This window comes from Larus michahellis, chromosome 9 (assembly GCF_964199755.1).
Source record: "Larus michahellis chromosome 9, bLarMic1.1, whole genome shotgun sequence".
Classification (NCBI taxonomy): Eukaryota; Metazoa; Chordata; class Aves; order Charadriiformes; family Laridae; genus Larus; species Larus michahellis.
Window position 1 is genome coordinate 46,477,636 of NC_133904.1, and position 16,925 is coordinate 46,494,560.

Below are 16,925 nucleotides of genomic sequence, written 5' to 3' on the forward strand. Positions count from 1 at the left end.
TGGATCAACCTGGTCTGGTGGGAGGTGTCCCTGCCCAGGGCAGGGGGCTGGAACTACATGATCTTTAAGGTCCCTTCCAACCTAAACCATTCTGTGATGCGAAACTGTTCCTGCCCCATTCCCACACCAACATCACGAGGATGACGGACTCAGCTGCAACAGCGTCTGCTTTGAAAAGTGCCACCTGCCCCTGACGGACGCACCCCTCCAGCAGACCCCACCGTCAGCACCCACCTCCCAGGCCCCAGCTGAAGGGACGCCCCGGGTGTGGGCGGGGGGGGGTCCCACTTTTCTGTACGCTCCTGCCCAAGCCAGACCCACAGGCGGGAGGGGAGAGGAATCCAAACTCACCGAGCACCATCACCTCTGGCTCCAAAATTTATTTAACTACAAACACACAGCATCCGAGAGCACCAGGTCCGGGAGGAAGGTGGGGCACGCAGACACATACCCCTTGTTTAACAAAGAGGGCAGGAGCTTCAGCTACTGCTTTATTCGAATACAGACATCACCCCAAAAAACAAGAGGAACAACTCTACTTCAGAATTACAATGGCAATGACACAGAATTTACAAAAATATAAATAACCTATTCGTAACCTTAAAGAAAAATAACATCCACCATAAAAAATACCATGTATTCCCCTAGGTAAACCATGGCTACAGAAATGTATCACTTTTTTAAAAAAAAAAAAAGCACCAGAGTCTGCATTATTAAGTAATCCAAAACACATAGGGAATGTCCCCCTAACACTTGCAGACTTTTCTGAAAAGTGTGCCCAGATCATTAAAACCGAGTTTTCTTCAGTATTTCCTGCTTCTGTAAGAGCATATTGAAGGTACAATTCTTATAAGCACCCTGTTCAAGAAAAGCACCCGAGGATGTACTAATTGTTCATTTTATTGAACGTTTTAATAGGATTTAAGTACGTGCCTATTTTTAAGCCTATGCTTAAGAGCTTTCCAGAACAGGGCTGGACTTAAACTTATCATATAAATTCCTCTGCAAACCAGACTTCCAGACAAGAGCGGTGTCAAAAAAACAATCGCTTGTAAAAAAAAAAAAAAAAAAAAAAAAAAAAAAATCATCCCGCCGCACAAGAGTATTCCCATTGTTCAGCCCCAGCTAAAAGTTTGCCCAGATGTTGAATGATTTGATTTCTTTCAGCTCTTTTTGAGCCACGCCAGCTTGGCACAAACGCCTTCCTGACGCTGCAACGCGAGATCCAGCGCTACGGGAATTTCCTTCCCTTACATTCCACGTATTGTCCTGAAAATACTATTAAAAAGCGAAAGTCAAGTATCAAGTCCATTGGTTCCCAGTTAAAGGAATTCACCGGCCAGGGACTGCCGCTGTTGCCGATGTCCAAACCACAGTGTTATGCCCCATTTTTCAGGCTCTCGTTCTTCCCCGTCTCCCAAGGACTTCAGCCGGGCTTGTGGCTGAATCCGGCCACAGGGGTTCCCAGGGGGGTGAATTAAAGGCCACTTGTAGGTATTTTGGCCCGTGTAAACACAGCTGATTTTGTCACCGCAGCTGGAAGGAGGGTGCCCGCCATGGACACTAGGGAGAGTGGGGAGCAGCCCTTGGGTGGGAGGGGTTGGAAAAACCTCATCCCGCAACGCTCTCGTGCGGGCTCCAGCCTCCAACCACGGCGACTCGCACCGAGGCCACGTAGGAGGCTGTGGGTGGGACTGAGAACAGTTAAAACACTTAAAAGACGGCTAAAACCAGCCAGGCAGCGTGCCCAGCGGCACGGCTGGGGCACGAGGGACAGCCCCCCGCGGGGCAGGAGCTGTGGCGCGGCACACGCACACCCCCCTCCCTACACATCGTATACGGTGTGGCACAAACCCACCCTATGCACTGTGTAAGGCGCAGCACCCACCCACCCACCCCACCTGCCGCCTCCTCGGCCCCCAGGCGGAGGTTAAGTTTTGACGGTGAAAAATATTGCTCAGGCGTCAAAACTGCGGAAAAGTCATAGTTTGCCTTAAAAACGATGAAGCAAAGGGGGTTGGTTTCTTTAAAGAAGAGAGGGAAAAAAAAATAATATTAAAAAATAACCCAGCCAATAGGTCCCGAGCCCACCCACTGGCACACCAGCAGAACTGCTCAGCACACACGGCAGGGACAACCTGCAGCACACACGTGTAGTGATGTCCTCGTTATTCACCGGTTTTAATTTAATGGCCATTCCTGCCCATCCCTTGCTCCTGACACTGCCGTGGGACAGGAGGAGGCTGGCTCTGCTGCCCTGCCCGGCTGCCGCAGCACTGGACACCCCGAGGGACCACCGGTGGCACTGGTGACACACCAGGGACACACCGCCCTGACCAGTTCCAACTTCAAAGCCAGGGCTGGTGAGTGGAGCTGCATGAATGCTCTGACTCAGCCAGCTCTAGGCGAATTTATCTTAATTCCCGCTGGAAGTGACTAAGTGTGTCCACAGAGGGATTAAATATTTATTCGATTTTGTTAAGTGATTAATCCAAACACTCTCTCCCTGCTGCAGACAAACCTCAAACAAAAAAAAAAAAAACAAAAACAACAAAAAAAAAAAGCCTGACCCCAGGCTGCGTTTGCTTTAACAATACTCTTCCTGACTGCTCCGTAACAGACCAAGTATGTAACGAGAGCCTGACCAAATCCTAAAATGGGTACGAGGTTTACTACTTCTGGTTCTTGCGGAGCAAAGAGCAATAAAACTGACCTTGACTTTGGAAGAAACAAACAGCGGGGGAGAGAAAGTGTCAAATCCAGCTGAAACTGCCCGTGCCTCCCCTTATCTAACCACATCCTGAGCGCATTCAAGTCTTAACAGCATTTAACGGGGAAAAGGAAAAAAAAAAAAAAAAAAAAAAGAGAACAGCAGCTATTAATACCCATGTTCGGGCAGATCTGAGGAAAGGGCTGCCTTCCCAGAAGGTCACCCTCTTTTTCCAAGTGCTGTGGTCAGATAAAAGGCAAAACTTGTGAGCTCAGCCGGGGATGCCCGGCGGGTGTCTGGGCGGGCGGCAGGGTAACAGTGCCACTTGCTGGTGGCCGGCGTGGCCGGGGACCCCGGGGAGAAAGCAGAAAGCGCTCGCTGGACCCAGCCACCAGCCGCAGCCTTGAGGAACAAAGCAACAAAGCCACCGGAGCAAGCGCCACCAGCTTGTCTCCCGTGCTGCCGCCCAGGGGTCCCAGGACAACCCGGGGTGACACTTATGGGATGTCACAGGGAGCAGCGGGTCACCGATGCCGACCGCAGCCCCGCCGCCGGCTGCTCTGGCCATGACCTCAGCAGGAACGGCATCCGCGGCCCCACGCCGGCTCCACCGCCTTGGCCCCACGCCGGCGCAGCTCCCGCATGCCTGGCCGCCCCCGCGCCGCCTCGCCCCCGACAGACATGCCAGACTGCAGAGAGGCGAGCAGGAGCAGCGCAGGGCTCGGCTCCGGCACGGGCATCCCCCAAGTCCCGTCTGCCGGGAAAATCCCGCCTGATGCCCCAGAGGCTGGGGGCAGATTCAGGAGAACAGCCCGGGACGCCCACAGCCACCCGCCTCGGGGCACAACACCCGAAATCGCGGGCGCCCGGCGCAGGCGGGACCATTACAAGCTCCGACAAATCCTCCAGGAAGAAATTAAAAGCAGAAGGGTGCTCCCCTCCCTAGCAGCTACTCCCAGAAATTAGAAAAGTAGGTCATTTTTAGGCAGGAAAAAGAAAAAAAGAAAAAGAAAAAGATGATTTTAAAACAAGCTGGCTCTGTTGTGACCGGCAAAGGGACGTCATCGCTGACTGTGACGCAGCCAGCGTCCAGCTGCTGCCCGGCGCTGACATGGCACCGTCTGCTCCCCAGGGCACGGGGGTGAAGCAGCGCTGCCTCTGCCACCCCATGTCACTGCAGGGGGGTTCGCAAAGCCTCGGCGCTCGCAGGCGGGGGTCAGCAGACGGCCGCGGGGCTGGGGTGCACAGCAGGAGCCCGGGGAGTGAGCCAGCACCCACCCCAGGCTGGCAGTCACAGCACGGTGCTGCAACAAGGACATATGTCAACCCACCCTGGGGATCAGTCTGAGACTGGACACGAAGGGGAAGGCGCCGGCGTGGCACAGGGAGACCATGCAGCAGCCACGGCCAGGTCGTCTGCCGAGGACCATCTCCGGCACAGAGGGAGAAGAGCAAGCGAAAAGTAAACCAGGAAAATGGCAACCGGCACTCAGGAAAGCAGAGCACGGGCCAGACAAAGCACAGGAAAGCTGGAATGGGAGGGAGGCAATGGCTGGGCCCACAGGAGGGTGGCTGCCCGTGGAGACCGAGTCCCACGGCCAAGGGACCCCACGGGGTCAGCACAGGGCTCACTACAGAGAGAGAGCACCACGGCGCGGGCGGCACAGTGACTGATGGCACTCCATGGCCAGATGAGGGTGTCAACACAGCTGGAGAAAAACAGCCTCCGGAGGGGCCCAAGCAAACCCTCCCGCATGGCGGGATGCTCCCCCTTGCATCCTTCTGTCCTGCTATGCAATGACCACCTCCACATACTCCCCACGTGCACACCAGAGAGATTATGTGACCGCAGGGCCACCGGATCCTCTCCCGTACCAGTACACACAGTGCCTGGAGCTTCCTCCGGCCCTTCCCCGTCCTCTCTAGCGCTGGCAGCCCTCAGCCTGGCCGAGGGCGAAGTGATCGCAGAGCAGGAGCAAGGCATCGAACCGCTGGAGCCGCTGCAGAGCCTGGGCCAGGAGAGGGACGGTGATGGCGTCTCCCGAGTAGGTGAAGTGAGCGACGAGCTGCTCAAATCCCGATATCCGTCCCAGCAACTGGGGCGCGACCCCCAGCTCCAGCGCCACATGGCTGAAGTTCTTCACACCGTTCAAGGAAGGGTCCAGCAGGAAGGCAAGTGACTGCACCAAGGAATGGGGCAGCTCTGCTACCGGGAGACCTGGGGGCAGCAACGCAGCAAAGCTGGGTTAGAAACCAACCCATCCGGCTAGGATAAGGAGAAACGGAGCAGCCAGACTCCAGCCCGTGTCCCAGCTGAGCAGGTGGAATGTCACCCTGCCAGGGAAGGTACCTCCTCCAAAATCACTTTCACAGCACAGCAACATGGAGCTGGCTCAGTACCAGGGAGGCTGGTAACTGGTGACAACTGGGCACCCATCTGCCACCTGCCCACAGACCATTCAAGGAAGCATCACTGGAAATCTACCCCGTGAGCTATCTCCAAAGGCCACGAGAGTCAGATAAGTAAGTCCCTGTGATGACTGGTACCTCTACGTAGCCCTGGTGGGGCTTCTGGAGGATCTCCCTTACAAGAATCTGCTTTTCTCCGCTACCCAAATACTCGGAGAACAAAGATGAGGCTGGAAAAATGCTTACCCTTCGCCATGCTGCTGATCTGAGTCACGAGGCTCTGGGCGTCATCCACCTGGCAAGACAAAGACCAGAAGGTTGGTGCCAGTCTGGTGAGACCAGCAATGCCTGTCACTGCTCCCAGGGCCGTCAGAGGCTCAGAGGAACGGCGCTTCTCCTTCCAGCACTACCATCCCACGGAGCCAACGACCTCCTCAGGATGTTCCAGGGCCTCCCAGCAAATTGCTTCCATAAACGGTCACCTGGAGCTAAGCTGTTACACACATCTCTCTGCCAGACATTTTCTGAGCCTCAATGATCTTAGTCACTGGGTTCATTAAGAGCTCACCAGAGAGGGAGGAGGAACCAGCTCCCCCCGCTGCCAGGTCAGCTTTCTGGAGAGCAAGAGAACAAGAACCACTCGAGAGCACATCAGTTCAAGACACGCTTATTCGATAAATCGACTCTGGTCTTTTGGGTGTTTGAAACCGCCCCAGCAGGTTATGTCTCCATGGCTGATGGCCTGTTGAGTGACATATCACTAAACATCTGGCAAATAATTTTTGGTAATTACCAGTTAGTCCCAGATATTAATGAACTTTAGTCTAGGTCCCTAACCCACCGGTGAGCCCAGCACCCTGTGCCCAAGCCCTGGATGCCCGGTAGGGGTTTGGAGGAACAACGAGGATGGAGGAACTTACCTGCTGTTCCCCACTTTCAGCGGTGGGATTTGGGAAGGCGGAGGGCATGCGCTGGGTCCCCTCCCGCCCCGTGCCACCACTCTCTGCCGGGATCCTCTGCGCCACCCGGCTCGCCGTGTCCTCCGACCGCTCGCCGCCCACAAACTCTGCCTGGGTGGAGAACTTCTGGAGGTCCAGCTCGGTGCACTCCACCGGGGCGTGCGGCCACTTGTGCTGCATCTCGGAGGCGCAGGAGGAGAGGGGGGCCAAGACCTCCGCCGTGCCTGGCTGGCCCTGCCTGGGGTCGGGGGGCGGGAGGACCCCCGCCAGGCGGTCGCCGCGGCCCGAGGCTCGGATGAGGGGTTGGCTTTCCAGGAGGCTCCTGCCCAGCTGGGCTTTGGAGGCAGCGCTGACCGCGACGGCTGGTGACAAGTCCATCTCCGGCTGGAGAGAGGGGAGCTGGAGACCCACAGCTTCCCCGTCTGAAATGAACTGCACGGCTTCCATGGGGCCTGAAACGAGAAGCCGGCGTGGCTCAGCGAAGCCCAGCATCTGCCCTGGCCCCTTCCAGGGCACTGCCAGCCCCCCCCGCCACCCCCAAACCCATCAGCCCAAGGCCTGTGGGCAGAGCGGGGAGCCCCCTGCCAGAGGCCAGGCCCCTGTCCCCTGCACCACCCCCCAGCAAAGCCACTTTGGGCCTTTCTGCAAAGTTCTAAGTGGGGTCAATCCCTCCCCCAGTCGCAGGGCGGGCAGGAGCGGGCTGGGGGTTGATCAGGAGCTGCGTGAGCATTTCTGGTACAAGATCTGCAAGCGTTTGTTAGGAGAGGTCCCACATTTCAAGTTCGTGGGACTCAGACACCATCCTTCCTGCCTAAGGGCATCTCAGTAGGTCCTAGGACCATGCGAGCTGGAATCCAGCATCACCCTCCCTCCCCCCAGAGAAAGAGGTGGCAGAAGCCAGGTACCTTCTGCCTGCCTGTAGCAGGGGCTCAGGTTCTTCACACCCAGGCAGCAGGGACCAGACATCTGCTCCTCACACAGGAATCTGCCAGGCGCCGCCGCAGTCGGGAACATTGCTCGCTGGCCCGAGAAGTCCTGAGTCCTCAGGAAGACTTGGGAGGATAGAGGAGAACCAGCCTGAGCGAAGGCTTGGCTTGCTTCCCCGGTGTGTCCTCAGCCATGCGGTATGTCTGCCGGCGAGGAGCTGGGAGCCAGCAGCTCCCTGGCACGCTGCTGGATGCCAACGTGCCCCAACCCCAGCCATCAAACCTCCTGCCCTCTTCCCTCACCAGTCCGACGGTCCTGCCCTGCAAAGAGCCACTCAACCTCAGCCTGCCCCTGAGAAACCCCAGCAAGAGAGGATCGCCAGTTCTGGCTGTGTAAACCGCTTTCTCCTACTACTAATTACGGTACTAAGGAGGAGGGAGGCTCCTCCATGTCTTTGAGCAGGCAAAGCACAAGAGAGGTCTTGCAGATGTAAAAAGCAGGATGAGGCCTTTCTTCTGCAGAGGAACGTTTGGGTCACTGTATGCTGCAGGAGCAATGGGGCAATGCTCCACACAGTGAGGAGGGGGCCACGGGCACGTGTGAACAGCAAAGGGAGAAGGAAGAGAAGCACTGCAGGCATCGACTCACCTCGCTGGCACTGGCTCTTCCAAAACCGCTTGCAGTAGATGATGGAGAGTGCCAGAAGCACCAGTACAATGATGACCAGGGCACTGCTGGTCAGGGCGAGAAGGGCCGTGTCCTGCGGCGGTACGGTGGGGATGGCTACCTTCACCAGGTTTGTTCTGGACCGACCTGCAAGCACACCAGCCACAAAACATTAGAGCCTGACCCCGAGGCTTGGGCCACCCCCTCCCGGCCCATCCCTCTTCATGTGTAGTGACCATGCCTCCTCCAGCAGGTCTGTGGCACAGTGGCTCGTGCCGTGGCCAGCAGAGTAGACTGGCCAGCGAGCAGGATCAGGGAAAGGATGGTGCGCATCTGAGCACACGTCTGACGTGGTCACCATGACTTTGCATGTACCACGAATCTGCTCCACCAGGTCCTCACCACCCGCCCTATCCCAGAGCACCTCGTCCCCTCCACCGACGAGGGACGGCACGTACACTGGGGCTCGGAGGAGGGCGTCTGCTTGGTGCAAGGGATGCACTCCCAGTCCAGCTGCCCGCTGATCCGCGCCTTGCGGTAAAACCTGCAAACAAATCAGAGGGTCTCAGCAGGGCATGGAGGAGAGCTGAACCCCCAACGCTCCAGCCCCGGCAGGATGGGACACCCCACAGCAGCAGGTGTCTCCATCGCTGGCTGATGCCGTACCCACAGCTACTTTTTCATGTCTGTCACCACTTCGGCCACGAGCGACATCACTCAAACTGCCTCCCTCCCTCCCCGCATCTGCTAAAAGTGGGCGATAGTGATCAATAGCTCCATGAAGCCACAAAAACAGCCCAGCCTACAACTGTGTCTGGGAAGAGGTTCATAAGCCAGTACCCGACTCGTTCCTCTATCCCAAGTCCTACTGCTCGCCAGCACATGGTCTGCAGCCCTCAGGCATTTTGCTGGCTGGTTGTACGCAGCAGTCTTCATTTCAGCAACTCCTTAAAACGATCACCGGAGCCGTAGCCTGTTCTCCTCTACACGCGACCACCGGTTGTAGTGGTCTACAGACACTCATCTTCCAGGGCTTAGCCAACCTGGTGGCCACAAGAACAACTCAGGCCTGGAAGGAGTTTCCTTCCACTGCTCGTTCACGGGAGCCTTCAGGTTCCCTTCTTTAGAGCTACAAGGGGGACATCAGGTGGGTCTGATTCGCATGTCATTAGCAGTGTCCCCCTCTTACATCTCATGTTCTGGCTGGCCTCAGATAAAGACCCCTCTGACCATCCCGTCCCTGCACACTCCCACGTGTGACCACCGTGACTCTGCTCGAGCCAGGATCTGGCCCCACTCACCCCGGCAGACACTCCCCACAGACCGCGTTGGTCGTCGCCGTGCAGTTGGACTTCTGGATGCGGTTGATGAGGGTGCAGGACAGGCAGGGCTTGCAGCCATGATGCCCCCAGCTGTCCTTAAACTTCCTGGGAGGGCAGGCAACGCACTGCGCGTCCCCCCCGATGCCATCGCCACAGTCCTGCAAGACAGGAGATCAGGTGCACAGCTGTGGCGAGGAGCCACTTCAGGTCCCAAAGTAGTACCGAGAGGAACGGGATCCCTTCTTCGGGGCAAAAAGTGGAGGGATTGCCACTCATGTGAAGGGTCCTCAGAAGCCAGCCGAGAGCAGATGCCACCAGAGCAGCTCTGATGGAGACGCACTGGGAAACTGGTTGCTGCCCAGCTGGGACCCACCGGCAGAGTTTAGGGAGGAGGAAAGCTCCGGCAGCGACGTGTTCCTGGATGCACCGCTGGTGGGGGCAACCCGTGGGGTGCCTGGGTGGGAAGCACCCGTCTGACCGCCGAAGCCAGGCCAGACCCCCTCTGCAGCCATGTCCTGCTCGTGCCCATCCAATGTGCAGCCCGGCTGGGCAGCGCAGCTTCACCTGGCATTCCAGGCCAGGAGGAAATTTAGATTTCCATTGGCAAAAAGGAAAGATGGCACCTCGAGCAGCAACCTGAAATCCCTTCCCACCCGTTACTTCCATCGTCTCGCCCTCCTATCCAAGGGGAGGGAAACTGTTCACCGTCCCTTCCCCCAAGTCCCAGCTCTTCCCAACATGACAGGATCTAAGATTATCCTTCTGAAGGAAGGCTGGCAGGGGATTCCCCAAGCACCATAAAAGCCTCATGATGATTCCCGGTCCTTCCAGAGCAGCCGATTTACCTTGGAAAGCTCCTGCCCGGGCATGCAGTTTCTGCAGGGGACACATTTCCCATGCTCATCCCGGTACTCGCTCTCTTGGCAGTTCATTGGGGCCGGAGAGGGGCCAGGAGCCTGAGGAGGAGAAGAAGAGAAGTCAGAGAGGTCACAGCCAGCCCCGACACTTTTAAAATGAGCAGTGTGCCCTTTTCGGGGCAGAAGTTTCCGCTCTGGCCGGGCCGGCCGGCTGCATTTCTTATGGATCACGGATGTCGCTGTGGCAGGAGGCGGCTGCTCCAGCAGCTCAGGAAGGGCTTCCCAGCAAGGCTGGAGATGAACTGCCTGGTTCTGCTGCCACATCGCAGCCTTCACGATGGAGCAAATGAAATTTCATTTCCAGCATTAAGGCAGACCCACTGATTGCTTGGGTCACCGATTTGCAGGAATTTGCCAGCCCTGGCTGGAGGTCTGGGCATCCCAGACTATCAGTAGAGCTCAGTACCAGCAAAATCCCAGTTTTGGGACCTGGTAGCCCAGTCCTGGCCAGTGTGGCTGCATTGGTCTGACATGACCAAGCACCGGTGGCTGGCCATGTCCCCAGCAGAACAGGACACACACCTGTGGCCCCGCTGTGCTGGCCCAGAGCGGTGCAGGTTGCCCAGGCTTTTGCTCCACACGTGTTCCACCTCAGTGTGGGCTCACTTTGATATCTCAGAGGACCAGCAGAACAAGCACCCACCTCCCTCCAAAACACCATCCAGAGCCTTCTCCAGGTGAGCTAATGGCTTGGCTGAGGTTAACGGCAGAACTGCCCCAGCCTCAGTGGAGCCACAGTTTGCACCTTCAGGGAGGGCAGCTCACGGTGGAACACGGGACCGGCATCTCGCTGAGAACAAGCAACTCGGACTGAACTATTTATTTGGAGTTTTGGGGCTGTCTGTTTATTTCTGCATATTCTAGGTAGGTTCTTACCGTGATGACAGAAATGGAATAAAATCCGCTCCCACTAAACCAATCTTCATTTCGCTTTCCCCACAACCTCATGCAACAAGTCAGGAGAGAAACAGGGTTCCACCAGCCTTGGGAACAAAACTCAACAACTTCTCAACACCCACCAGGAACAGGGAACGCCTGAAAATGCTCTTTTGAAGACCACCATCCTGAACCACCTGGGAAAACCTGGCATTTCAGCCAGAGCCGTCCTGCTCCACAGCAGGAGGAGGACAGGCTTGGCTGGGATGCCCATACCCTGGGCATCAGTACTGGGTCCAGTCCTCTTCAACATATTCATCAATGACCTGGATGAGGGGATAGAGTGCACCCTCAGCAAGTTTGCTGATGACACCAAGCTGGGTGGGGTGGCTGACACACCGGAAGGCTGTGCCGCCATACAGAGAGACCTGGACAGGTTGGAGATCTGGGCAGAGAGAAACCTTATGAAGTTCAACAAGGGCAAGTGTAGGGTGCTGCACCTGGGAAGGAACAACCCCATGCACCAGTACAGGTTGGGGGCTGACCTGCTGGAGAGCAGCTCTGTGGAAAGAGACCTGGGAGTCCTGGTGGACAACAGGATGACCACGAGTCAGCAATGTGCCCTTGTGGCCAAGAAGGCCAATGGCATCCTGGGATGCATCAAGAAGAGCGTGGCCAGCAGGTCGAGGGAGGTCATCCTCCCCCTCTACTCTGCCTTGGTGAGGCCGCACCTGGAGTACTGTGTCCAGTTCTGGGCTCCCCGGTTCAAGAGGGACAGGGAACTGCTGGAAAGGGTGCAGCAGAGGGCTACAAAGATGATTGGCGGACTGGAACACCTCTCTTATGAGGAAAGGCTGAGGGATTTGGGTCTCTTCAGTCTGTAAAAAAGACGGCTGAGGGGGGACCTTATCAACGCTTATAAATACTTAAAGGGTGGGTGTCAGGAGGATGGGGCCAGGCTCTTTTCAGTGGTGCCCGGGGACAGGACAAGAGGCAATGGGCACAAACTTGAACATAGGAAGTTCCACCTAAACATGAGGAGGAACTTCTTTACCCTGAGGGTCACAGAGCACTGGAACAGGCTGCCCAGAGAGGTGGTGGAGTCTCCGTCTCTGGAGACATTCCAAACCCGCCTGGAGGCGTTCCTGTGCCACCTGCTCTGGGTGACCCTGCTCTGGCAGGGGGGTTGGACTAGATGATCTCCAGAGGTCCCTTCCAACCCTATGATTCTATGATTCTACCCTGCAAGGCTCTAGCAGCAGAGGGGGGAGCGGACTGCAGGACCCCCAAGCACCCCCCTTTCCCCTTCCATCCGCACCGTTCCCAGGCACCCAACACCACGTCCCACAGCAGCATTCCTCCGCAGGCTTTTTTTCCTGCGCTCCTCTGCTTAATCCCCCACCACTCCCTTGCTGGCTGCCTTTTGGAAGCGGACACTTGGACGAGCTCCCTGGGCTCTGAACGACCGAGATTCATTCGAGATGAAGTCTGCCCCGGACGAGCATAGAACGTGAGTCACCCCTCGCCGCAGCTCCCGCACACGGGACGGCTCTCATTAGCTGTTACAAGGAAAAGCAGCACAAGCCAGCGAGGACTGGGGATGAGAAGCTGAAGGAGCTAAATTTATCTGGCAAACATCTCGGGAGGGGCACGATCACAACCTATAAATAGCGTAAAGGTTACTGACACAACCGAATAAATAAAGGGGATTTGTCACCATCTCAGAAGGTGGTGAAGAGGGCGCCCGGTGCCAATGCCCAGGGAGAAGCACAGGGTCTGGCGTTAGGGTTCAGCTACGGGCTGAATGCGGTAGCAAAAATAAAAAGGGGGGGAGACAGGCTCAAGAGGGGTGACACACAACTGCTTTGGGAGGCTGGCACGCTAACGGCCCGAACCCAGCCTCTCGGTGACACACACACACACACCACCCCCGCCAGGGGGTACCTCTGCCCAACACAGGGGGGTCAGCGCTGATGATGCTCTGGTCCAGAACGCAGAGTTTGATTTAGGCTTTCACTCGTAACAAAGAGCACGAAGATGAATGAAATAGAGCTGCAGGCAACAGAAAAGGAGCCAAGACACCGGAGCCTGGAGAACAACGGGACCGATTTTCATCGGCTCTCCAAAGCGCCGTTGTAACACAAGAAAGAAATACCGGTGGCAAAAAAGAAAACCCACCAAAAAACCCAAACCAGCAGTCTTTTTGGTGCAACTGTCCTGCGAACACAACACGACCGCTTTCTCTCCTATACTTACAGACTTTTCTGCACTTCAGAAGGGCCTGCAGCTAGGGATACATCTCCCCAGAAGAGGCACAGCTCAAACCAGTTTCCCAAATACAGAAAGTTACACAGGCAAAAGGAATCCCGTGCCAGCGCAACTCCACGCGCGGGGACGCCTGCCAGCATGACGGTATCACTCCGGGATGGCGGGGAAACTGCGCACCGCAACCATGCCAGCAAAACTATTAAGCGTAGAGCAAGCCTGCTCTTTCTCAAGCCACAATATAATGATACATGGAACAAACACTTTGTTGAGTATCTGGCACGAAATTCAAAGCTGTGAGATTTTTTTTTTTTTTTTTTTTTTTTTTTTACTTCTTATTTTAACAATACCAGAACCAAGACGTTTAATTTGCAAGTAGAGCATACATCCAAACCACATAGCACTGCCCTGGTGGAGCAGCAATTTCTGATAGTCTAATAAGCCGCTAAAACAACTGGTCCTAATTAGCCAAAAGTAAAAAACAAACAACAAAAAAACCCCCCAAAACAAACAACAAAACCCTCCCACCTCTTTGGAAACTACACAGGAGCTCAAGGCGACTGCCAGAGCAACAGATTTTAGTTGCCGAAGAGGAAGACCAACATGACAGTATCGATGCGCTTCTAAGTTGGAAGGAAGCAAAACGTGCTGCCATCCTTTCGAGATGCATGGAATCTTTTAACTTAAAAACATCGTAATTTGTTAAGAGACTCTTTTATTGTCTTAATGGGACAACTTGCCCGGGCAAGGCGAGCAGAGGGTGCTCCCCACCGCGATATTACTCAAGGCGGCGAAAACATGAGTTGCTGAATGAGTTTCACTGCATGAGATAAAAAGCATTTCAGCAAAGCTACAGTGGAAGCTGCAATTCATTCACCTCCGTGACACTTCTGGAGCTCTGACATTTCCTTTTCCCCCTTGAAAATGTCATTTTCAAAAAAAAAATTAAGACTATCTGGGAGTCTAAACTATTTATAAATTTCTTTTGTGTCCAGCTAATGGATTCTGGTAGGAAAAAAGAGGGCAAGGAAATCAGTAAGTGAAAGGGTACAAAAGAAAATCATCAGTGAAAGCATTAGTGCTTCTGGTTCTCCCTATCTGACCATGGCCCAGCTGGTACCGGGGGGGGTCAGGCAGGGTGGCGCAGGAGATGGGCCAGGCTGGTCCCGCTCCAGGAGAGGACCCCGTCCCCTCAAGCCGTGGGTCTCTGTTTGCCCAGGGACAAAGGGGTGCCGAGACCCACCTTCAGGGGCTCTTCCACATCACCGTATCAGGCAGCGGGACATCACAGGAGGATCCTATTCTGCTACCGCGTGACAGACTGGCAGAGCCAGGCAGTAACTGCGGCTCGGATGAGATACTTGTATATAGTGGAACATAAAACTAGAAAGCTGAAAGCCTAAATAAGAGCTGCAAGTGAAAAGGAAAGGGGGGGGAAAAATGAAATGTTATCTGGAAAATATTACTGCATGCCTTGTGTATGGCAGTGTCTAGTCCAGCCTCTTGCTCAGTCATTCCTCTGCTCCTCCTCATTAGTCGGCACTCATTTTGTCTGGACAGCATCTCTCTGCACCTCCCTGGACTACAAATCATGCCACCCCCTGAAGGATGGCCCTGACGACAAAGGACTGCTCAGGGAAGCAAAAACAGAGAGGAAAAAAAGGCTGAATCTGATTCTTTCCATGTGGTTTGGAAATGAGCAGGTATTCCAAGATATTTGGAAATTCTACTCACAAGACTGTTTCACTTGGAGCGGCACCCACCCAGACACAGGTTTATCCCTGCCCAAACAAAGGGGGCAGGAGCCAGGCTACAAACTGCAGTGGAGAACCAAGGCTTGAGAAAGAGAGAATCCAGGGTCCTGGAGGACCGTGACATCCCTCCGGTACATGGAGGACTTCAGCCCTGTGATCCCCAAGGTTACGGCTACAGGGCTCCACTCCTATATTCACTGCATAGAGGTTTCATAGATAATTACAGACGGGGACCCTAACTGCTGAATTTTGTCAAGTTCTGGCTGTCCACCTTGGGCAAACGCACTCTACCTTAACACATAACTCAACTCAGACTTCCAAAACTCCTATCAACTTTTATAAAACCTTGGATTTCTGTCTGGTTTTTGCCCCGCGTCTACTTCTAAGTAATTGTCGCTGTCTTGCTTGCAGTAATAATTCAGTCTCTTTGGAGTCCCCGTTTTTTTCTTCACTTCTTAACACCATCCTAAATAAACTCACACAGGTTACTCTGAGAAGGGGAAAAGCATCATGTAATTTGAATAACGACTGTTAGGAATACAAGATTTTGCAAGCAGTACTTACTCAGAACTACTTAAACGTGCCCTTAAAAATACCCGACGCCTTTCGATAGCTGCAAACACTTGAGCGTTTCCAAGGGGTGAGCCCACCACCGTGCGCCCCAACAGCCGACCCCGCCACATCCGCAAATCCTCGCGTGGAGGTGGGCGAGGAGCGAACCGAGCACCCCGCCACACCTTATTTTTGACTTAAATAACCCAAACGTGGCCGGCGGTGGCTGCGGGACACGCGTGTGGCGGGCAGTGCGGTGTCCCACGCGTGCGGGGCGGCGCGATGCGGGCGGCGGGTGTCACCCACGCGTGTCACCGCCCACGGGTGCGCCCCGGGGCCGGTCCCCGCTGTGCCGCAGCCCACCCGCCCGCCTACCGGCCCCGCTGCGCGCCCCGGCAAGCCCCGGCTCGCCCGCCGCCCCCGGCCCGCCACTCGCGGAGCCCCGGCCGCCGCCCGACCCACGCGGGGCGAACTACCGAGAGCCGCCCGGCCCCACCGGCGCCCCCCGCCGCCGGCCGGGGGGAAGGCGGGCAGCGCGCCGGGATATGCCCGGGCACGTCTCGGCGAGGGGGTCCCCGGCCCGCGGCGGCGCGACTGCTCCACATCACCTCGCCCGGCACCCCCCGGTCTCCGCACCCACCGTCCCGGTCCCCCCCGGCGCTCAGAGGTGCCCACCGGAGCCGGTTACAGCCCACGTGCATCGCCGCTGCTGCCCTCCCAGGTGCGGGACCCGCCGCAAACCCCGCCGGTCCCCTCGACACCCTAAGAGCCCCCGCCCGGCGGTGACACCGGCGCCGGAGAGGGTCGGTACCGCCGGTGCCGGACCCGCATCTCACCTGTGTCCCGGGACCGGCGGGAGGGCGCAGAGCGGGACCGGCGGCGCGGGCAGGACTCCCCGGGACCCCGCGGGGACGGCCCGCCCCCAGCCCCGCCCCTCCGCCTCCCATTGGCGGGCGCCGTCGACTGGGCGGGGATATGCAAATGACCGCCCTTGCAGGGGCGTCCGGCAGCGGAGCCGACCTGCAGCGCCGAGCACCGGGGAGCGCAGAGCAGCGCGGCCGGGGCCGGGGCCGGGGCCGGGGCCGGGGCCGGGGCCGGGGCCGGGGCCGGGGCCGGTAGGGACCGGGGCCGGTAGGGACCGGGAGCCGCGCAGCGCCACACGGCGTCTGAGCAGAGAAACGGCGGGGCGTGCCGGTGTTAAAAAGGAGAACCCCCCGGGCCACTCGTGTCTGGTGGCTATGGAGCCCGTGGGGCGGGGAAGGCAGCCGGGAGCCCCCAGGCGAGGACCTTGTTCCCGGAGACCTGGATTTGTTTGGCATCTCAGCACCAGGTTTCTTATAGAGTTTGGAAGACCCCCCCCCCGTCCCACCACCCCTCCCATCAGTGGGAGGGAATTCATGCGATAAAGGAATAAATGTACCGTTTTCGACTGTGGCTCTGCCGCCCCGGGGTCAGGTACAGCACTGGCTACAACAAACACCGGGGCAACACAAATCACCGTGGCACGGGGGCTTCTCATGCTCAGAATTAAACTTCTAACGGTGCATTTGGCGTGACTCATGGCTTGA

At 56.7% G+C, this 16,925-nt stretch overlaps 1 protein-coding gene across 3 annotated transcripts; it reads right to left on the minus strand.

Moving 5' to 3' along the window:
- Positions 1-365: 365 nt before the first annotated feature.
- Positions 366-16,297, minus strand: EDA2R (ectodysplasin A2 receptor). Of its 3 annotated transcripts, none has more exons than XM_074601425.1 (9): positions 16,194-16,297; positions 9,839-9,949; positions 8,973-9,151; positions 8,130-8,215; positions 7,654-7,818; positions 6,984-7,130; positions 6,040-6,530; positions 5,366-5,414; positions 366-4,928 (listed from the first exon to the last, which is right to left on the minus strand). In XM_074601425.1, exons 2-9 carry the CDS (start codon positions 9,923-9,925, stop codon positions 4,633-4,635), a joined length of 1,500 nt encoding a protein of 499 aa, XP_074457526.1. In that variant the 5' UTR covers positions 9,926-9,949; positions 16,194-16,297; the 3' UTR covers positions 366-4,632. The 3 variants fall into 3 exon arrangements, with proteins under 3 accessions (XP_074457526.1, XP_074457527.1, XP_074457525.1); XM_074601426.1 differs by lacking the exon at positions 16,194-16,297 and adding an exon at positions 16,033-16,060; XM_074601424.1 differs by lacking the exon at positions 16,194-16,297 and adding an exon at positions 10,787-11,060.
- Between the last annotated feature and the right edge of the window lie 628 nt (positions 16,298-16,925).

Excerpts from the sequence above, each read along its gene's own strand:
- EDA2R (XM_074601424.1), bottom strand. The coding sequence starts at position 10,858 with ATGAGGTTGTGGGGAAAGCGAAATGAAGATTGGTTTAGTGGGAGCGGA. Across the intron at positions 8,216-8,972 it reads TGTGGGGAGTGTCTGCCGGG|GTTTTACCGCAAGGCGCGGA; the intron begins GTGAGTGGGGCC and ends ATTTGTTTGCAG. Across the intron at positions 7,819-8,129 it reads GCCCTCCTCCGAGCCCCAGT|GTCGGTCCAGAACAAACCTG; the intron begins GTACGTGCCGTC and ends GTGTGCTTGCAG.